At 51.4% G+C, this 22,556-nt stretch overlaps 1 protein-coding gene across 2 annotated transcripts in view; it reads left to right on the plus strand.

Moving 5' to 3' along the window:
• Positions 1 to 22,556, plus strand: part of Nkd1 (naked cuticle homolog 1) — a 66,948-nt gene that overhangs the window by 27,970 nt on the left and 16,422 nt on the right. Inside the window, exons 1-2 of one of the 2 annotated variants that reach the window (XM_026789189.1) lie at positions 12,184 to 12,207; positions 19,955 to 20,021. Coding sequence is in view for 1 of the 2 variants with exons in the window: in XM_005367041.2 (XP_005367098.1) it covers positions 19,955 to 20,021 (67 nt within the window). In the remaining variant the exon portion in view is untranslated. Of the gene's footprint in view, positions 1 to 12,183; positions 12,208 to 19,954; positions 20,022 to 22,556 lie in introns of those variants that run through there. The other variant, XM_005367041.2, reaches the window with a different exon arrangement.

The following is a 22,556-nucleotide window of genomic DNA, read 5'->3' on the forward strand; positions in this document are numbered from 1 at the left end:
CTCTGAGTTTGAAGTGGATATTGTACAGCAGATCCAAAGAGAGGGAGGCTTCAGGTCAGCAGGGCATGGGAGAAGATGTGTGTGCTGTCACCTGTCCTGTGCTACAGCATTGCCTCATGAGTAACTGGGAGGACAAGCGTGGTCCATGCTTCTACTGCAGGGCTGTGCCACATGTTACAGGCAAACATGTGTGCCAGGGTTAAAGGTCGCCTTTTCTTGTGGTATACACATAGGCAGGATGCAACGGTCTCTGTGATTCAGTGAGCTTATCTTTTAAGTAGGAGATGCTCTAACATCTGTAATCTGAAGATCTGAAATTAAAAATGCTTCAAAACCTAAAACTCTGTGTGTGTGTGTGTGTGTGTGTGTGTGTGTGTGTGTGTGTGTGTTTCTGTGGACTGGGTAGAGGGAAGAGAGAGAGAATAGGCCAGAGGTTGACCTCAAGTGCTAGTCCTTGGGTACTGTCCAGGTTCATTTGTTTATTTATTTATTTCCTGTCTGTCTGTCTACCTATCTATTGTTTATTTATTTTTAAGACAGGTTATTCCATTGACCTGGAGCTGACCAAGCAAGCCAGCAGTAAGCTCCAGGGCCTCTCTCTGTCTCCTGCTCCCCAAAACTGGGACTCCAGGTGTGGACCACCATTCCTGGCTTTTCTTTTTAATGTGGGCTTTAGGGGTTGAACTTGGTTTTCATATTTGTGGGGCAAGTAATTTATTAACCAAGCTTTCTCCTTATCCCTGAAAGTTTTTGAGCATGAACATAATGCCACAATGGAAAATTTCACACCATGTGGGCAAGTTATACTTAAAACATGGGTACCCTAAGAGTATTGGATTATAATCCCTTTAGACTATGTATAGAGCATGTATAAGACAAATGAGCTTTGTGTTTAGATGTGGGCCCCCTTCCCAAAATATCTACCTACGTGGATGTAGATATTGCAACATAAAGAAATAAAAGAGTAAAAAAATGATAAGTTGAGCTGGAGAGATGGCTCAGCGGTGAAGAGCCCTGGCTGTTCTTCAATAGATCCTGAGTCCAATTCCCAGCAACCATATGGTGCTTATAACCATCACTACCATCTGTGGTGAGATCTGGTGCCCTCTTCTGGCCTGCAGGCTTACATGCAGAACACTGTATACAAAATACATAAATCTTTTTTTTTTTTTTAAGTCTCTTTGAGCTGGAGAAATGGCCCAGCAGTTAAGAATGCTTGTTGCCCACACTGAGTGGCTGAAAACCAATTGTGACTCCAGCTCCAGGGACTCCTCTTCTGTCCTCTTTGGGCGCACACACACACACACACACACACACACACACACACAAGCTAAAAATATTTAAGAATAAAAAGGTCTCCAACATGTTGGTTCCACTCATTTCAAGTAAGGGATACACGTTCTATAGTGACTGTTTACCCCGTGGCTTTCAGGAAAGTTTTTCCGTTGTTTCTTGGCCTTTTGGCTGAGATCAACTGAAAGAGCTTTTCTCCTCTGTCAGAAGAGAATGGTCACTGTAGCTGTGCAGCTCTTAATTGTTCTGTGATAGGTTGTCCCAGCATTTAGTGCTTTACCACCATTTGTTCTCCCTCGCGTGTACAGACTGGCTGGAGCAGTGTCATCAATCTAGGTTGTGCTGATGTGGGCTGGTCTGGGCGGCACAGGTCTGATCCAGACTAGAAGAACAATTGTAGATTGGTCTAAATTGAGCTGGGCTCCTCCGGATTGGGCTAAACTGATTTGGATTGATTAGGGTTGGTCTGATCTAGCCTGGGCTGTACTCGTTGATCTGGTTTGGACTGAGCTGGGTTGGTTAGGTCTGGGTTGAACCCATCTGAGCAGAAATGATCATGCTTGGGCTGAGATGAGCTGAACTAGATTGGATTTATTTCCCTTCTGAGGACAGTTGGTAGGCTGGCTGCCTGCTAGCTGGGTTAGAATAGAACCGACCTAGCAAGTTCCCCCTTTTTCCTGTGTGTTCCATAAGCATTTCTCAATGCAGTAAGGTCCCAGGTTCATTATCAAGTTTGTATTACTTCTATTCCTGTCCCAATGGCAGGTCATGTGTTTAAGCAAAGACCCAGATGTGAGGACCCTGCAAAGCAAGTGGAGTCAAAATGTGAGCAAGTGAGGCCACTGACATAGGAGTCACCCCAGGCCTTGGCGCTGGGCAGAATCTTGTTTTGGCAACTTTCCAAATGTGGCTGTGGAAAGTTTATCTGGCTCTCCGTTTTCTTCTCTCTAAAACTGGTACAGTCGAGGTGGAGAGATGGCTCTGCATTTGAGAGCACTTGTTAATCTCCCACAGGACCAGGGTTCGATTCCCAGCACCTGCATGGCAGCTCACAGCCATCTGTAACTCCAGTTCCGGGGGATCCAGTGCCCTCTTCTGGTCTCCATGAATGCCAGGCATGCATATGTTACACAGATATATATGCAAGGCAAAACATTTATAATATAACATTTAAAACAAAACAGAAAACCCACACTGGTGTAATCATAGAATCCGGGATGTTGCAAGGGTTTCATAAGAAGGCAGGGGTAAGGCATGCAGCAGTGTCTGGCCAGATGAGCGGTGGCAGATGGGAGCAATTATTCAAACACCAGCCATCGGAGAAGCCATTGTAGGTCACAGGCACATGGATGCATGGTCTCTTCTGGGGCTGCTTGGTGTCTTTTTCCTTCATGGATAAGCAAAGGTCTGTACTGTCTTAGGTGACTCTGCTGAGTCCTCTGGGACTGGACAGCAAAGACCATCAGTACCTTCTCTTCTGAACACATTGTGTCATAGCCAAGTATCTGAGGGCTGAGCTGGTACTGAGCCCCAAATGCCTCGGGACATAGATGAGTCCAGATGTCTCCCTTCATGGGATTCCTTTTCAGGCCTTGGAGAGAGTCCCAGTGGGTAGATGGTGAGACCAGTCACCAGTAAGATCTCACCAGTGACGCTAAGGACCAATAAGAGTCGCTGAAGTCTAGGTGCTGTTACTGAATATTGAGCAGGGGCTGGGTTGGGCTGGTCTTCTCAGGTTGTCTTCTTAGGAGCTGTGTGGAGGGCGGGAGGAGAAAGGAGTGGTACCCAGCAGCTGGGGTCTGTCAGCGTGGATAGCTGGCCAAAGAATTCTGGCCTGTGCCTGAGAAGAGGCTGCCTTGGAAGTGTATCCAGGCCTGGAAGGAGCTGAGAGCTCTGGCCAGCAGGCCTGCCCGGGGACTTGGGTCTGGAATGCTGGGAATGGAAAGCTGGCCTGACTTCTGAGACTGCGGAGCTGGCTCTCTGGAGGCCTCCCTGCCTCCAGAATCCAGCAGCCAAACGTTTACACAGCCAGGCCTGCCCCTTGCCCTCAAGTGCACACCCTGGGCTCTGTGCTCAGCTGGACCCGGACACTGGGCTTTGTGGTTTAGCCCAGCCTTGATGTGAGATGTTTGGCTCTGCAGCTCTGCCTGCCAGGATGTTGGGGTCTGGGACTCTGGAAGTTTTCTTTTGTGTGTTCTCTCTCTCTCTCTCTCTCTCTCTCTCTCTCTCTCTCTCTCTCTCTCTCTCTCTCTCTCTGTTGTGTTTGAAGCAGGGTTTGCCATGTCCAGGCTGGCCTGTAACCCCCACATGCTGAGGGTCTAGCATGTGCTCTCATGCTGGAAGTATTGCTTCCCTTCATTTACAACTGGTACTCACAGGAGGAGGAACAACAGTGGTAGCAGCTGCCATCAATGGAGACTTGCTTATGCAGCAGATCTTAACCACCCTTCTTTATTGGAGCACACCCCTATTCGAAACCACCCTTTAGTCCCTTCCAGCTTGGCAGAGGTGAGGTGCCTACAGACTGGCACACACTCCCGCCACATCCCTACAGTGATGCAGGTCATCTTCGACTGGACAGATGCTGAGGCTGCCAGGCTACCCTGTGGAGCTAGACTCATCTGTGGCTGGCCCTGCCTCAGCCTTGCTACCTCCATGCAAACCTCCCACGGCTGTGTAGAATGTCCCTGCTTCCGACCTCTTCAAAGACTGATCCCTGTTGGAGTACCAGAATTGCAGTGAATTGCTGAAGATGCCAGCAAGTGGGGCTACTCAGCCTTGGCCACTCAGTTTAAGAATAGTAGACCCTTGAACCTTGGGCCTGTAGACTTACTGGGCCCCAACTCAGGGATCTGGATGGTGTTTGGGCTGAAGTGTTAAAGATAGACCCACACCATCTGCTGAGACTTCTAAGGCCGTGGATGCTCTTGAGCTGGCGCAGTTCAAAGCCATCTTTTAATCACCTTTGTGTTGCCTCTGGCCTCATCTCAATGATACAGAGTTTTCCTGCCTTTGGATTGGAGAGAAAAGCCTAACCCATTAAACTTATTCCTTGATGAGCTAGGAATTGCTTCCCATGTATCCTAAACAGAAGGCCTCCCAGCCTTTGCTTGAATACCTCCTGTGGCAGAGAACTCACCACTTGACCATTCTTTCCTTGTTGGACTTTCCTGGTTCCTGGAGCTAGGGATAGAGAGTTTGGGTCCCTCCTCCCACTAATCTTCCTTTGCCTTAAGAGACATTGAAAATTGATCTTCTCTCTCTTTAGAGAGTGATCCTGTCCTGTGGAGAAGCAGACTACTGGCTGTTTCCACTCTGTTCATTGTGTTGTCCAGATGATCCTTGGGTCCCCATCTTCATCTTTCTGCCAGCTCTGTGCTCTGGAGGGAGTTACTTAGCCTCCCGGAGTCTTTGCTTCTTCATCTGTGAGATAGAGATGGTGGCTGGGCATGGTGACATACACTTGTAACCTCAACACTGGAGAGGCAGAGGCAGGAGGATCAGGAGTTTGAAGCCAGCCTCTGCTCCTTAGTTTAAGGCAACCTGGTCTACAAGAAACAGTGTTTCAGATAACAGTGAATGAATGAATGAATGAATGAATGGCGATAACTACAGTTCCAACCCTACACTTTCTGTGACCATCAAATAGGCTAAGACATGTAAAGTGCTTTCATGCATTAAATTAAGATTGGCACACACCAAGTGTAAGAATCTCAGCTCTTCCCTAGACCAGGGAATCTCAGGGCTTCCCAAATTGGAGTGTGCTTATGAGTCACACGAGGGTTCCAAAAAGAGATTCTGACTTGGTAAGTCATGTGGAGCTTGACAGGTTCCTTGACTGGAGACTGCTAGGCCTCAGACCACACTGAGAGAACGGTGTGCCTTTCTTTGGTATGAGATTTTACTTTCCAGGTGATGTCTCTAATCCCATGGTAGGAGAAGAATCACCTCCTATGCTAGTGCTGTGATAATCTCTGTGTGTGTGCACGCTCATGCAAATGTGTGCAACGTCACATGCATGTGGGTGGATGTGTGTGCGGGTGTGCGTGCACATGTTTGCATGTGTGTGTGGAGGCCCAAAGTTGACATCGGATGTTTGCCCAAACTGCTTTTTATTTATAGAGGATCTTGCTGAACCCAGAGCTCACTATACTTATTTTAATACAGCTTAGCGTGTATTGCTTAGGAGACTAAATTATTGATACTAAAGTAATTTTTATCCCTTTTCCAAGTTGGAAACAGTCATTTATAGACAGCTCTTCTGTGGTGTGCATGTCTTGATAGATCTGAAAGAGAGTCTCTATAAGGAGAGACATCTTACCACTTTCCCTGGATCGCCTTAATTGCCACTTGACAGAGCCTAGTTATCTGAGGGGGGTCAGCTGAGGAGTCACCTATTTCAACTTGTCTGCGGGGGATTGTCTTGATTTTTTAATTAACTGGAGGGGGGAGCTCACTGTCACTAGCACCATTCCTGGGCAAGTGGTCCTGGGCTGCTTAGGAAATGCTCGTTAAGCATAAGGCAGAGAGTAAGCCTGCGAGCAACATTTCCCCGTGGTCTCTGCTTCCAGCTCCTTCCTCAGGTGTCTGGCTGGCTTACCTCAGTGGAGGATTGTGACCCGTAAGTGTGAGACAAATAAACCTTTCCCTTCCAGTTTGCTGTTGGCCATCGTGTTTTATCACAGTGGCAGAATCTAACTAGAACTATTTCCTTCTGCAGGACCTGGGATGAGTCATGTGACTCAGAGCAGATGGGATCCCAAGGGTCCTGAAGGGTGGTACACTTTCTCAGGGATGGGAAGGAAAACATCTGCAGGGGAGAAATTCCTGTGAGTGGGTTAGGCTGAGCACTCCAGCATGGGCTGGGAAAGGCACCCTAATATCAGGGGTTATCCCACCTCCTGGGTGCCCTGTCCCAGTGCTGACCCTAACTCCGCAGTTGTTTCTGGGATCATGGGGCTGCTTTAGCTATACCGGCACTCAGTTCCCAAGGCAACAGTGCACAGCCTCAGGAAGGCCCTGTGCGACTGCCACTGCTGAGCCACTTGAGGTTTTCAGCTGCTCTCAATCTCGGTTTTCTGTTTCTGGTATCCATGACAAAGTTTAGGACAGATGCTATTAATGTGTACGACCTTTGAGCCTGTCCCCATGTGCTGTGACCCCACTGCCAAAAAGAAATCTAAAACTAGCCACTCAGTCTGAGACAGAAGAATTGTGAGTTCAGGGCTAGCCTGGGGAGCTCTGACCTCAAGCATTGCGGAAGCAGGATTCTCAGCCTTGTCTGCTCTCCTCCTCAGTCTGCAGAGGAGTGCAGGGGTCCTGCTAGTGCAGAGGGGAGCATCCACCTGACTCGGCTAGGAGCAAGGAGCTGGTCTCAGGCTGTAGCCCTGCCAAACCAGGAAACAGGCTAGCTCAAAGGACCTGGGAGTGGAGCCTAGGCTTGGGATGCTGGTCTCCATCAGTGGTCTCTGCACCTGTGTTGTTTGCATTCTGAGCAGTGAATTGGCTGCTGCAAGGGACTGAGCTGTTGGAGGCTGGTGGCATCGCCAGCATTGCTGGCCTGTGTTTTGAGTAGGAGCCAGGGCTAGATACTGGCAGAAGCCAGCTGGTGCCTGTCCCTGGCTTCAGGTTAGTGAAAGCTGTCGGAGGGCCAGTGCCTTGTCTCTTGTCTCTGCTGCCCTCCCCTGCTATACCCACCCTGACTCGTGAAGCCCAGCGTCCAATTTTTGCCTCTGTCTGGCGAGTTACTGAGGATGGTTTCCTGAACACATAGAGAAAATTCCGTCTCCTGGAGGAAGAAAAGGGTGCTGTCTCCACTGCGTGCTGTGTGTATGCGTGCCTAGGTGTGTGTTTGTGCATGATGTGACAGGCTTGTGAGTCTTGAGGGCTTTAGGCGCTGGGAGGGAGGGAGTATATAAAGACACTGGGCTTTCCAGAACAGAGGGCTTCATGGGGACCATGCCCCGACTCCAGGACAGCTTCTCTGGAAGTCTGCAGGAATAAATCAGGAGGTGACGAGAGGAGAAAGGAAGCTTTTGTACAGAGGGCGGTGATGGAAGTGAGAAGGACAGGCAGATGAGGTGGCGGTGCCAGCCCAGGAAAGGGCCAAAAGTGGTGGACAACACATCCCTAGGTCAGATACCCTACGTGCCGGTCGCTCTTGTGTTCCTATTCCTGTTCATAGCACCTTTCACTGTTGAAGGTGTTCTGCTTAGGGCAGTATAATCATAGGGACTCCTGCCGTGGCTGGGCTGAGTAAAGAAGACCCATGTGCTGGAGGCTGGATCCCCAGGGCAGCCTAGTTCACTAGCAGGAGTGTGAGAACATGAAGGCCATTGGTAACTATGATCTAGGAGGGAACCTCAGGACCTTAGCCCCCACCCCAACTCACGAGGCTAATGTATTGTTCCCCACTGTTGCCGTCTGCACCTATCAGTAGCTTCGGAATGATGTGGCCCCCTCACCACAGTCTGGACTCTCTACCAGACACGTCCTGCCTACATGATGTCATTCACAGAGTTCATGCTCAAGAACTGTTCAGTCAAGTATGCCCCCCCTGAAAAAATATAGAAAGATTGACAATGTTTTAAAGAAAGGTTATGACTTTGCTAGGTACATTTGTGGCTACCCTTGGCTGAATGTCGTCCACGACAGTGAGCTGGATGCACCTATGAGCCATGAACCCTAATAAGCATCTTGCCGTTGTGCTGGGTTATACTGGGCATTTATGACAGTGATGGGAGGTAATGGGTGTATGTGTTTACAGCAGTGGAGGCCGAGGCTGAGGCTTCAGGCCCTGAAGTGAGGATAGCCGGGGCTGGATGGGAGCTGAGCCCTTCTGCCTGGAAAGCTGAGGCTTTCCCGCCACCCACAGTGAAGGGAAAACTTGGGAGTTCTGGGGCAGTACATCGTGGGCCTGGCAATGTATTGGAAGAGTACAGAAAAACAGAACTCAGCAACCAGGATGGAAAACAAGCTCAAATTGGTTTAAGCAGGAAGAGGGAGATTAGCGGTTCACATTATTGAGATGTCTAAGGGGACCTAGCTTCAGGCATGGTTTGATCCAGGGCCTCAGATGGTGTTGGAACCTGTTTTTTCTTGCTTCACTGAACCCTGATTTCCTGTGTTCATTTTTTACTCAGTAAGGATCTTCCTATAAGGAAGCAAGTGTTTCCAGCAGTTGAAAATTCCAAGCTCATTATTGCAGATGTCCTGAGAATGCACTGGGTCTCCTTGGTCTGGCTTGGGATACTGCACAGTTCTCATTGGTTAGGCCGCATCATGGTCAGGGGAAGAAGTCATCCCTGACCACCAGGTGGACAGGGTGGGGGTGGGGGATTAGGATTTCCTTGTTACATGTGTCCAGATGGAGACACAGAACTCTTGTTTTAAATCTGTTCCAAATCTTGCACGGGAAAGCCTCACCCTAAGCAGTTACATGTTATGTCTGAGATGCCCAGCACACTAGGTGGGATCTGGACAGCCCAGGATAGCCATCCAAAGACCATCAGTAACTCTTGGAACAGGGTACAGACACTGGGAGAGGCTGGACAGGAACTTCCGACTCACAGATGCTACAATATGTACAGTTAAAAAGAGAGACAAAGCTATGCTTCAGCCTGGGATCCCCCAAAGAATGGCCTGAAGTCCACCCTAGACTTGCAGATGGATGATCTGAGAGAGAAGCCCTGGGAATGATGTACTCAGGAAGGGCTGGCCGTGTTTAAATGAGGTGCCTAAAGATGAAGGAGGAAGTATTCCTTCCCGTCTGCCAGCAGAGACTGAGGCCTGGTTTAAGACCCTGCACTTTGCTGTGTAGACTGGCCTTGCTGTGACTTCTGTGCCTGGACGCATTCTGTCTGGTTTGTATGAGCCCCAGCAGCTGGCCTTCCAGTGGCCTGTCCACTGCCTGGGAAGTCACCACATGGGGTTAGAGCTCCCCAACTCCACAGATAATTCAGTGGGAACTCCTCTTAGGCCAGGCATTCCAGAAGCAGAACCTAAGGTGAGGATTGTGTCTCTGGTTTCTTAAGGATGTCCCAAGACAGTCACACGAAGGAAGGAAGAGGCAAAGGTGCCATTTCTGGGTAGATTCTGGGCTCTGGCTTGGTCCTGTAAGGACTTCTAGACTGTGACATCTCTCTAGAATTTGCCCAGACTCACCATGGGTAGCAACCTCCTGCGCCTTTCCCGGGCCACCCACTTCCAAGCCTTCAGACCAGGTACCAGGGGTGGCTCCTGAGGAAACCTCGCAGGGATGGATGCTGGGAGGCCTCAGAGAGTCCCATGTACCAAGCCCTCTAGGGTGGGGGGGCCAGTCATCCTACCAAAGGCTCTCTCTATCTAGGCCCTGCTGCAGAGGTGTGAGAAGTTCCACGCGGGGGACCCCTGAATACTTTACATGATCTTTCTGTCGGCTGGGTCTGAACTGGCTGCACGCAGAACCTGCTCATGTCTGGATAAGTTGGGAAACTCTTGCCCCTACTTTGGGTCTTTGGGGTTCTGATGGTGGCTCTACTGCTGGAAAGTTGTCTCTTTGAGGCCTATTTCCCCATCTGTCCTCAGGTTTCTCATCCAAGTCCACAAGTAGACTGGGAGTGGGAGGGTCACAAAGCCCATGTACGGCACACCACTGTCTGGGGGCGTCCCTAATGGGTCTCCCATTCTGCCTGCTCTGATGCCAGCCTGTGACAAGAGGCTGTGTGGACCTGTGTTGCAGTCTCCCCAGGTCACTCTGGTCCTCAGGGGCCTGGCCTACACAGAAGGGTGTGGTCCTTCCCGGGTGCACCTCTTTCTTGCTTCCCCTTGCAGATCCTTAGCCCTTCACCTGTAAAGGGGGTCATACTTGCTTATTGGTCTCTCTAGGTAAGAGACCAATAAGCTACAGTTGCGAATCTCTTCTGTCCCTGAACCTAAGCAGCCTCCTTCCTTCTCTGCTGGCCACACAGCCTTTGCCAGACTCAGGCCACCAATGGCATGGGACCCTGAGATCCATACAAGGGCAAACAGTGACCTCTTGTAACCCAGGGTGTTCTCTGTCTTTGGGTTGCCTAGAATGTGACAATGAAATCTGGTGTGTGGTGGTGACTACGCCTTCCTCTTTCTTCACCTGCTCCCAGTGATAGCTCAGTTGACATGCTCCATTGGTCTCCTGCCAACCTCTGGAATCCAAGCGCTAGTATAGCTAATGGACCAGCAGTCAGTCCCTAGATTGCTAAGCAGGGGGGGTCTTCAGGACCTCCAGGTGGCCCAGTGCGCAGAAGCATTCTGCACTGTGTGGTAGCTGGAGACCCTGTCACCTTGAGCTCATCACTCTTCCAGTTGATTCCTGTAAACCCCACTAGCCACACAGGTACTAGCCATACCGGTTTCTGGCACAGCGCCTTGCCTTTTCTCTGCCACTGGTGGTGTACATCAGGTGACCTGCGTGCCAACTGGCACAGCCTCAGAAAGCACTTTTGGTGCTGTCTCTGCAACCTTGATGTGTGGGAAGATGTGGATAATTTTAGCAGAGGCACTCATGTTCTCTGGGCTCTAGGGCCACTGCTTTTTTCTTGGAGAAAATGTAAAGAATGTTTTCTCAGCCTGTAAACAGAGCTGCGTGGGTTGCTCAGCACGTGCCTGGTGCATGCCTCCTGTCAGGCCTGGTGTAGTATTGCAGATGGTGGTGAGTCCCAGAGAAGACTAAGGAAGCGAGTGGGTTCATGCTTGGGAGGGGCTGCGTTTTAAAATAAATTTAATAGTAAATTAATAGTAAAACACCGGAGAGAAGGGCTTTCTAGAGAAAGAGCAAGCCCAGAAAGAGGATGCTGTAGGTGCAGAGAGGCCCAAGTAGGCGATGTGCCACACACCAGAATAACAAGGAGGGGTGTCTACCATGACTGTAGCGGACAGAGAATGGGGATCAGTGGATGATGTACCATGGGTGGTGCCTGGATAAAGTAGTGGTGGGGAGCAAAGTGCAGAGAACGGTCTCTGTCGTCCTGGTGTCAGTGCTGGGACACACTGGGGATGCGAGTGTGTGGTGTCAGCCTGTGGCTGGAGGGTGGAGCCTACAGTCTGTGTTGATGGATGGAAGGAAGGAAAAGCTGTAGGAGAAGCCTCAGCTCACTGCCTGGTCTGACCTGGGCAGCAGTGGAGACTGCTGTATTTGAGCACAGGGAAGACCAGGGAAGATGGGCTTGGAGAAGCTGTGGGTTGGTGTGGAATGCATAGGCTTATGGTGCGTCTGATAGAAGCCACATCTTTGTTAATAATAATGAAACAAAAAAATTAACATTTTAGTGTAAAGGCAGTGCATGATCAGAGAGTGGGGTGAGGGTAGTAACAGTTCTCACAGTACAGAACGTGGAAATGGAGGCACCAGGTGCTCCTGTCTGCTGGGACACACGGGCAATTGCTACGCTGCCCACTCGTCCCTTAGCAGGAAGGGCTCCAGACTGGGTCTCACGTGGGCTCCCTGGCAGCCGGTCTCTCATGTTCACCTCTGCGTGATCCTTGTGCACCTGTATGTCAGGCTGTGTAGGCTCTGGGATTCAGATCAGTCCTCAGGCTGAACCTCTTGATTCAAATGTGGGAAACTGAGGTATATGCCCCCCACTAGTGGAAGGGTGTGAGACGACCCTTACCAAGGGCAGAGAGCTCAGGGTAACCCAGCACAGATGGGTTGGGCTCATTGGCTTGTGGGGAAGCAAAAAGAACCCCCTCCCCCCCGTCTCTCTCTCCTTTTGTGACGAAGTTTTTCTATATAGCGCTGTCTGTCCTGGAACTCGCTACGTAGACCAAGCTGGCATCAAACTCATGAGATCTGCCTGCACTCGCTCCAGCTGTGGGGTGGTCAGAAGTGCTCAAGAGCCCTTGGCCACTCCTGTCGTCAGGTGTCAGCCATGCAGCAGCAGGCCAGTGACTGGCCAGGTGAGCAGTGTGACAGGCAGTGGCCTGGCAGTGTCAGTGGAACTTAGGATGTGGGAAGGCAACAGCCTGACCATGTACCTTTTGGGACAGCACAGATGCCTGATCCCTGAAGACCTCAGAGAGGAGAGGACAGTGGAGCGACAGTGAAGGCCCCAGCCAGGAACTGAGAAGGACAGTCCGTGCTCCAGATGTGAGCTCATTGCTTTATGCATAACTCATTTGCCCGTTACAGCAGTTGGAGACACGGATGAGCAGGCCGAACCTCAGTATCCACAGGGTTCATTTTGGGACAGCATCAGGTCTCAGACTTGGCACTGTGGAGGGTTTAGCTAGAGAGGTACCAGATCTGCATATCACTAGACGGCTGTCACACTCGGTTTATGTTAGTTCCTAGCATCACTGTGGTCTTGGTCTTATGGTGCTTGTACCCCCATGCCCCAGTGAGCTCCAGGGCTCCACTGTAGAAATGTCTCTGGACTTTGGCTATGCCCATGCCCTGGCTGTTCTGCACAGCCTCTCCTGCCCCAGGACTCCTGTTTCAAATCCTGGGATTCAACACAAGAAAACATACACACTACCAGTCCTCTTGGTTTGGGCTTATTTTCCCCCCAGCCTTCTTTTCTCCATCCATAGAAATCATATTCTAAGTGTAACTGCTATTTTATGGGAAGAGCCTGGGAGTCCCTGCTGTTTGCCTTGCTCCGTCCCTTCTCTCCCTCCCCTCCTGTTCGAGTGAGCCTTGCCATAGGGGTGGGACTGCGCCATGTGCTCTTCACATTCTTCCTCTCTCACAGCCTGCCTGTTATTCTTCTGTGGGGTGGGACTGGAGACGGTAGAGTAGTGGACATCTGGCATTTTAATGACTGTGTCTGTTCAATGTGAAATGCCCCTCAAAAGCCTCAACTATAACGAGGACTCACATCCATGTTTTCACTGATCTCATTGCAAGGCCGAGGAGAGGAGGAGGGGGAGAGGATGAGGATATTTAACATACTTGAAGACGTTTGAATATTAGCCAGCTGCACACCTGTAACTGCAGCTATTCAATAGCCAAGGCAGGGGGATCACAAGTTTAAGGCTAGCCTGGCAATTGAGACTCTGTCTTAAAGTAAAAGGTATAAATATAAAAAGAAGACTGGGGAGCTCAGTGGCAGAGTGTTTGCCTAGCATGTAGAAGCCCTAGGTTCTATCTGTAGCACCTCAGTGCTCCATTGGGTAGGAGAAGAATATTAAGAGGCTTAGGTAGGAACTGTCTTGAAGGAAGTTGTGCTGATAGTGTCTTATAGATTCCAAAGCACACAGATTCCACAGCTTGCAGAGTGACAGCCTGGGCAGGAGACTTTGTTGATCTGAGCTATGACTGGCTGATGCCAGAAGTGTGCAGAGCCATCTCTGGGGATCGTTTGTGTCCTGTGGGGTCCTCCCAGATGTCTGATGTCTATCTCCCTAGCAGCAGACTAGGCATCCAGGCTGCATGCTTAGTTGTGGGGGCCAGCTGGGGGCGCCGCAAGGAGCACTCTGATTACATCCTAGGCAGATAAAAATAGGAGCAATGCAAGGAATTTTAATCACTACTCCATGTCTTTGGAGCCACGGAGGCTGTTCCTTGTGAGCCTAGGCAGAAGGCCAGACCTGCCAGTGCCTCAGAGCTACCTTCCTCCTCTGAGCAGCGCAGTTGGGCCAGCTGGGGAAACTGGAGGGGCACGGGCAAGGGTGGCACAAGCAAGCCTCCCATGGCTCCTGAGCTTGGCCAGAATCTTGGATTCTAGTTATAGTAGGCTCTGGCTTGGTCCTAGGTCTATAAGAGTCAGGATTCTATAACAAGGGACAAGTTTAGCCTGAGTGCTGTTGCAAGAGAAGAGGTTAATGTGATGGTGGTGGTCACCCTCCCAGGTTGTGATGCCTGGAGGTGAGGTAGGGGCAGTGTTCCTGGTGCTAAAGTCTGTCCAGAAGACATTTATCACATTTGCTCAGCACCTGGCGGATGTGTCCAGCCCATGGCCCACAAGACATAGGCACCCCAGGAAGCTATGAATGCAATTTAACACAAAATGATAAACTTACCTAGAATGCCTAGTTTTTCGCAGGGTTTTTGTTAATACTGTGTCGAGATGTTCAAAGGTTGGACACATATATAATGAATGTAGCAGGTACTATTCCAAGACCAATCAGTCAGGTCCCATCATGTGGAGTTTGCTTTCAGAGAGATGGTTCACAGCCTTTTGTTCACTGGCCTCTCTCTGTGACCTCCGTTTGGGCTAAAGTAGTAGACTTTGGGAGCTGGAGCTGAGGCAAGACATAGCCAGAGAGGCAGGTGTCTTTCCCAGCTCCTGAAAGACCCAGGCACTGCGGGAGGCCTGGGTCTGGCAGACTGCTAGAGGAGCTGAGGGCTCTCTGCCTTGCATTCTTGTCTACTTGAGGAGAGAAGCTGCCAGGCTTTGGGAGCAGCCTGCAGAGATCTTGGTTCTGATACTGTTCTAGGGCCCAGGGAGCTTGTGTTCCTCTTACCCCTGGGGAGAGAGTGCTCCAACTTTCTGTCACGGGAGCCAGTGCTTCTGGGAGCCCTGTCTGTTCCCTCAGTCCTTGGATGACGACTGACTTTGTATCTTGGCCCCTGTGCGTTGCTCATTGTTGACCTGGGTGGGCAGTTCCCAGCACCTATGGCCTGTGGTGCTCATGAGTAGGATGGGTTGAGACTAGAGAAGTCTGGGGAGCTGAGAGGGCGGAGGTCCAGATTCGTGGTGTGTGCTAGACACAGAGAGAGAGAGGCCCGGGTGGTGAGCAGCCTTGGTTCCCCATCTCTTGTTCCCTGGATGTGCCACAGAAGAGCAATCAGCTGCTGATGGTGTTGGCGGCTAGATGCCCCATGAGTCCTATAACCAGGAGGTCATAGCCTCCTAGGCCTGGAGGACCCCAGCCTTCTCTGCCGTTTCTTCTCTGTGATCTCTTGGACCCTTCTCTCCATCTGTCTGAACTCCAGGTCCCTCTTCTGTGAAGTGGGCCATCATCTGCGGTCTTGTGAAGTCAGGATCTCATTGCCCGGGCGACACGTGGATGTGCAGCTGGCCTTCTGTGGCTGTGGGTTCTACGCCCACCCATTCATCCTAGAGAAGATACACATGGGAAAAACAACCTTTGTATTGAACAAGTACAGACTCTCTTCTTGGCTGTCACTCTCTAAACAGAGCCGTGTGACAGCTGCTTACACAGCTGCACTTGTTGAAACTGAGAGCCGTCCAGAGATGGCTTAGAGACTTCGAGGGAGGTATGGGGCTCTGCAGATACTGTGCTGTTCTGTCTAAGCCCTCAGAGCCCTGGATGTGGATGCCTTTGGAATCAGCCCCTATGGAGCCCAAGGGACCACTGTCTCATCTCTGAGCACTCAAAGGATTCTCTCAAGGCTAGGTGTTTGACTGAGGTTCTGTGTTTCCTTCCCCTCCCAGTGAGTGGCCAGGGCATCCGTTCCATACCCTCTCTGGCCTCTTGTGTGCCACATGGTCCCTTATACTGTCACTGTTTTGTAGGTGCACACTAGTGGCATCGTATCTCCTGCATGTGTTCCCGTGCTTCTCTGTGGGCTGTGCTCCATGTGGCAAGCAGAGGAGTCCACCACCCCACAGTGAAGACCCACACTATATATTGGTGGCATTGGGGAATCTCTTGGCCCTAGATGTCAGTGAACTTAAATGGGCGCTCAGAGGGGGTAGAGCTGCTGGGAACTAGGTGACTGATTATCAGGATGGACCATGAGGACATTTGAGAGCGCACACGAGAAGAGGCTATGGCAGAAAAATGGGAGAGACTGAGATCCAGGTTCTTAACTTTGTATCAGATGCCACCTGGACATTTTGATCCCTTCTCCTTGCCTCCTCTTTGACATAAAAAAAAAAATCTCCCATTTTACAAAGTAGGAAAATGGAGCTGTCAAGTTCAGTGACACTTTTATTGCCACTCAGCTGTGGGGAGGGCTGAGCCCGAGCTGGGCCCACCTGGGCACTGGAGCATGGACTAGCCCTGCCCTGCCTCTGACAGCAGAAGGTGGGGTGTGCTATTTAGTGAGGCTGGGCTGTGTCTGCAGAGTTCGTGGAAGAAAGAGTTTGCTGTACTTTCCTGACTAGGACAGGCTGCCTGGATCTGAGGGTTCTGGGGTGGCCTGGGCTGTGCCCCTCTTCCTGGAATGTCTCAGTCCTGTGCATTCCTGAGTCTACATGGTACATGAGTCTACACGAGTTCTGTGGGCACCAAGAGTTTGCTTAAAAAAATGTGTGGCACCCACATCTGTTACCTCTTAGAGAACAGAAAGATTGACAGAGACCTGCTGGGGCCTTGCATGGGGGAGACTGAATTCAGGAGCATGAAGCCCCAACAACAAAGAGGAAAATCCCTAGCCTGCGCCAACACTCCCCAAGGCCCCACTTTGATGTGGTTTTCTGTCCCAGAGGCCTTATAAGGCAGTGTGCCTGTGCCTCTTAGCTCAGGACTCGGCGGGCTGTACACCAGTGACCGGAGAAGTTGCTCTTCCTGGGGCCCAGGGAGGGGTAGAGGCTGGGCTCCCAGGGGCAACAGAGGGACAGAGCTGGGACTTTAAAGGCCACGTGTCCTGACAAAATACCAAGCCAGGCCTCTAGTCTTAGTCAGAACTTGTAGTAAGTCTGAGGCCCACAGTCCTGGACCAGAGGAGATGGGGCCTAGGCCCTGGGTCCTAGGAATTAGATAGTCCTTTGTCTAAGCCCCAGATACAGGCCTCCTACAAGGAGGTGCAGTGGTAAGGGTCGGCCTCTCTCTGGCGTGTAAGAGCTATAGCCTTCACAAGTCTCGAGACTGCTCTGCCTTGGTTTTCTCATCTATAGAGTGGGTATACTAACAGCATACCTCACAGTGGTTGCTATGGGAGGCCAGCTGAGGCTGGTCAGTCCCAGCATTTCCAGCACGTACTGATAGTTGTTTGTTGGTGAAGACAGAGGAAGCAATAGCAGTCACTGCTGGTTGATCTTCCAGCATGGAGGTGAACCCTCCCTTGCTCCTCAAAGTCACTCTGAAATTGTCCTATGGGTCGAATCTGTGGAGGGAGAGCCAAGGCACATGGGAGGCTGAGCTGCACCTTCTAGACTTAGCTTGTGCAGCGAGCTGTGTTTGCACCACCCCTGACTGCCCGAGCCCAGTTCTGTGCCCTCTGTGCCGCAGGCCCTATGGGGCTCACTACAGCTGGAGGTCTGAGTGCGCAGCTTCCGTAGCACCTATCTGCCTCCTGCAGGAGGAGGCTCCAGGCCCGTGGCCGTGTGGAATGAGCTTATGGCCAGGCTGGACCCAGGACCAAGCCCAAACCACAGAGAAGGAGGAGCTAGCTGCGCTGCTCTGAGTCCCACTGGGTAGATCAGAACCCTTAATCTCTGAGCCACCAGAGCTGATGGCCAGACCCTGTTTTATGCATTGTTTGTTTGAGATAAGGTGTAGCCCAGGCTGGCCTCAAACTTACAGTAGAGAGGGTTCCACTCCCTTCCTTGCTCCTTCCCTTCCAATCCCCTCCCTTTTTGCATTACTGTGAGTGGAGCCCAGGGCCTTGCACAGGCTGGACATGCCGGACAAGCACTCTGAGTACTCTCACTGCTTGCGAGATGGGCAGAGCAGGACTGTTGTGATGGCCAGAGGAGGCTCTCTACCACATGGCAGCACTGCCTGTCGTGAAGGAAGTGTCCAGTGAGTGTTCGCTTTCTCTCCATAGTGTAAGTTCACCCGAGTCCAAATGCTAGGAGAGCCCAGAAGCCAGGGCATGACCCAGGGCTAGCTCCCCATGTTGCATTTCCTGGGTCGAAAGACAATGAACAGTTTATGCCGAGACCCTGGGGTGGCCCAGGGAACACTGCAGTGTGTTGCAGAGCATAGACTGGGTGTAAGCTCACCCTCTGCGGGTGTGCAGGACCCGTCATTCGCAGTGCTGATGGTGGATGTGCAGTATCAGCAGATAGCTTCCGTGGCTGCACTGCTGGGGTGATATGGTAGTAACACCAGTAGAAAGTCACAGGACCTCAAAGACTTGTCATTGCCAGCATCCTTGCTGTATGCCTGTCAGGGCTACTGGGGTCAGTGCCGAGCCCACTCTCTCCTAGAGGACCCAGCTTGAAGGCCTTTGTCCCCTTCAAGCCTGCTGGTGCTCCTGTCACAAGCACTGCCTGCTAGCCTTTCAGGGCTGAAGAGATGGCAGCATTCTTTGTGGCATGAAAGTGGGGCTTTAATTGGCTGCTGGGGTGTCCCCGCCATCTGATGATGCCACCTGTGTGTGTACCTTGCCTGTCACTGCCTCCAGACTCCCTGTCAACTCTGACTCTGTTATCACAAACAGCCAGGTTACAAGCCTGGGAAATGTTCAGTGATTACGATAATTGGCAAGAAGGGGAGTGAAGGAAGCCACCAGGGTTTGAAGTAAATGGAACACAAGAGCAGGAACAGTCACGTTTCAGCCTCCTTGAAGGAGTGTCTAGAAAGGTCTAGTCTGCATGCACACAGAGAGCTGTTTGTCTCTAAAGTAAAAGATTAGAAGCCCCGCTGTGGCTCTATCCAGTGAGCACCCACTGTACCCAGCATTCTTTGCTATGCTGCGTCAAGGCGGTCCTGGGTGTTCTTTAAGCATCTGAAGTGCCGAGTTTGGGTGGTTGGTATTCTCTGCTGGTGTTGCCAAGGCAAAGGTTTTTGTGGTCACAGTGAGGCATCGGGTAGCAGCTGGTGTGTTTGGGCTTTTCCAGTGTTTGTCATTGCTGGACTTTAGAGGCATCATCAGACCAACCATTGTGACATTAGGAGAGGGAATATGGTGTACCCCTTTCTGTCCTCCTCTTTCTTCAAGAGGAGTATTTTCCAGACTGGGCCCTTGGGATGTGTGCCCCACACTGCAATATATAGAGCAGAGATTCCTATGTTGATAACTGTGGTGAAGAAGTCTCACATTAAAAGCTCTTGTTTAACTTTATCTAAATAATCTTAGGTTTCAAAATTCCTGGCTGAGTACCAATAAATAGAGAAGCCATTTTGCAAGATACAGTCTAATCTTTCTGTATCTCTCGCCTGCTGGGGTGAGTCAGACATCTGGGGCTTTAGTCTCTCCACATCTCAGACTTTTCCTAGCCTGTAGGACAGCGAAATTCCCTTTGCTGATATGACAGTCTGCAAACGGCAGCTCGAAAAGGCTGCTAGGAAGGACCCCTGCCACAGTGGTTCCAGACATCATCAGCTTATGGAGGGGGCAGATCAGGCATGCGCCAAGGCCAGGCTAGTGGGAAAACAGGACCATGGGCAAGACGTGGAAGCCCCAGCAAGGATCGCTGGAGTCATGGCATACAAGCCCAGGGCATTAGCCAATGTGTTGGCACTAGATTTGGCCTTGAGGGGAACAGGGATTTACCAGAGAAGAGGGCAGAGAGGGTCCCACGTTGTCTGGAGGAAGAATCTAGACTGAATGCTTTCTGAGTCTGGCTGTGAAGCTGGCTAGACAGGGAGGGGGCCATGCAAGGGACGCTGACCTTACCTGACATTCCAGTGGGAGAGTGGGCTTGGTCTCTAGGAGAGGTGGGTCCTATGGGCCCTGGGCAGTTTTCCCCAGGGTGCTGTACACTGAGAAGCCACTTGTGCTATCACATGACTAGGTCTATCCAGTCGGGTTGGTACTTTGTGCTCAGTGTTACCTGTCCAGTTTAGCCAGGTGGGTTCCTGCTGGGCCCTACTGTCTGGTAACCCATTGCTCTGTCTTCCCCAGGAGCTCGTGGGTGACACTTCCAGAGAGGCACTTGGTGAGGAGGACGAGGACGACTTCCAGCTAGAAGGTATGTGGGTCTTAGTAGGCTGTCTGTGGTTCTAGGGTGGGGCAAAGGCCCACAGAACCCAGAAGGGGTGGGCAGTGAATATGAAAACCTTCCCAGTACCCAGCTCCTGTACTCAGGAGCTACCAGGCTTCTGGCAGACCATCGCAGGCCTACCCGCCTATGGCGGTGTCAGTGATAATGAGTGAGTGTCCATTTGGATTCTGCACATGACAGCTCTTTCCCCAAGTCCATCTATGTGGTGCTCTAACATAGTCATACCCAGCCTGCCTCTGGCCTCTTGCCTCTCTCCTCTGGTCCCTTATGCAAGACCCCTCCTTCCTCCAGTAGAAGTGCCATGCTGTTGAGCTAATGACAGTGGCATGGACCCAGCCTCTAGCCTGCTGGTTTTATTTATTTATTTATTTGGCAATGCCTGTGTCCCTATCTGTAAGAGTGGGAGCTAATGCCTGTTGCTATGGACTGCCCACGTGGCTTAGCTGACTTCCCATGACTATGGCAGGCAAAAGCAGAGAATGCTTCCCTCTGCCTGTTACTCCTTATGGGAAGAATGCCTTGCCAGTGTTGAGCAGCCCAGGAAAACAAGGACCCTGTCTGGTTTTTGAGACCCTTGGAAGAATCCTGGACCCATTGCCCACTTGGGGCTCTCTGGCTACTCCTGTTGTAGTGGCCCAAGTCTGCCCTAGGGCAGGGATGTGACTGGGCATGGCACACTGTCAAGGACAGAGGCCCCTGAGCCCTGGCCACACAGCCATACACCTGCTGGATCTGGGGCCATGGTATCCCTCTGTGCTCCTGGCTAGGGGAGAAAACTGGTTCCTGAATGTCGTCTTTGTTTTTCTGTTGGCCAAGCTCATTGCCTCTTGGCTGCTAGAGAGCTGTTTAAGGGAGAAAAAGGGCCATGTGAGGCGTGAAGATGAAAAGGAGTCTCTGGCCATCCCCGGAGAGGAGGGCTTTGGCTCCTGGGTTGTTCTGTAAAGCTGCCCCTAATCCTGAGTCTTAACCGCCTTAACTGGCCAGCTGGGAGCGAAGCAAGAGATTAAGGCTGCCTTGGTGTGCAGGGCTGTGAGCTCCTTTTGAACTTGGGAAAGAACAAAGTAAACATCAGAGGTTCCAAGCTGACTGCAGGCCTGTGTGGCAGGGTGTGGAAAGGAGAGGGACCCTCCTTCTAGGGCTCCAGCAGCAGCCTGGGACGTGGGGGGCAGCCCCTCATTCACTTCCAGCACCCACATGGCCTCTCAGGCTTGTGCCCCGGGTGCAGGTCAGTGCTGGCCTGGTAGGCAGGCCCATGATGCTTCCAAGGGTGGTCTGTCCATCTTGTGCTCCCCCTGATTTACATATGTCTCCTATCCCCAGGATCTTCCTGTTGCCTCTCACCTGAAGGTGCCCCTACCCATCCCAGCCTGCTGGCTCACTTCTGTCTCTGGGCTCCACGCAGTTTTTCTACCAACCCAGTGCCCACTTGGCATCTGCTGTAGAAAATTAGTCTTGCAGAACTTGAAAGTCCATTGGTTCTTTACCACCTAATGAGGCGGTCAAGGCTACTAAAGTCTGTGGCCCCCCCAAAACAGAACCCACAGGAGCGTGGTATCTGGGTAAAGATAAAGAGAAGCCTGGGTAATGGGGAGACACTGGGTGCAAGGCGTTTGGTTAGGGATGCCAAATTGAAAACCCTGCTGGCCATCCAAGAGCCAGTTCCACTCACCCGTCCAGGGCAGGTCCATCTACAAGGCTGCCTGACAGTGCCTGATGTCTGAGGAGGCCTCTGGGGAGCAGCAGGCAGCCACCCTGGCTCCTCTTCCTGCTTGAGTTTCCCCGTAGGCTCAGCAGTCACTCTCCAGCCCCAGCATCTCTAAGCTGTTTCCACGGAGTGAACCTGACCTGGTGTCTTCCCATCTGCTCTCCGTGAAAGTGTGGCATGGACAGTGGAGAGTCTGCCTCTGCTGTGCCAGGGAGGTTTAGCTGTATCTCCAGGGACTGGGTTTGAAAGCTAATCTCCTTCATGGACTTACACATGGGGGAAGGGGTGACGGGCAGCACGAATGGACCATAGCAGCCTCTTACCACTCTCGTACAGCGCCCCTGCCTGTACCCATGATGTCCGCTCAGTTCTGTTCAGGCCTCAGAGCGTGAAGACCCGACAGTACTTGCAGACAATTGCCTGCTTTCCCCATTGCCTTTTCCCCTCAGTCACAAGTATCTCTAAAGTGGAATCAGTGCTGGCATATGGGCCCAGCGGTGGCATGTAGGAGGGGAGTATGCACATTTGGAGGGAAGCCAGGGAGCGCTTGGGGCTCTGCTGGGCAGATCACTGCTGCTGGGAGGTGGTAGTGGTTCCCTGAAAAGTAAAGGTTCCCAGTGAAGCTCCTCAATCCAGAACCCTAGGCTCTTTGGGAGGCTCAACCAAACTTGCTTGAACTTGAAGCTTTTAAAATCAAAAATTCCCAGGATGGGATTGCATAAAAATCTAAACACTAAAAACCTAAAAGCTGGACTTAGGAATGCAGACAGCACCACCGGCATGAGGAAATACACACA

The sequence above is a fragment of the Microtus ochrogaster genome, unplaced genomic scaffold (assembly GCF_000317375.1).
Source record: "Microtus ochrogaster isolate Prairie Vole_2 unplaced genomic scaffold, MicOch1.0 UNK15, whole genome shotgun sequence".
NCBI classification, from domain to species: domain Eukaryota; kingdom Metazoa; phylum Chordata; class Mammalia; order Rodentia; family Cricetidae; genus Microtus; species Microtus ochrogaster.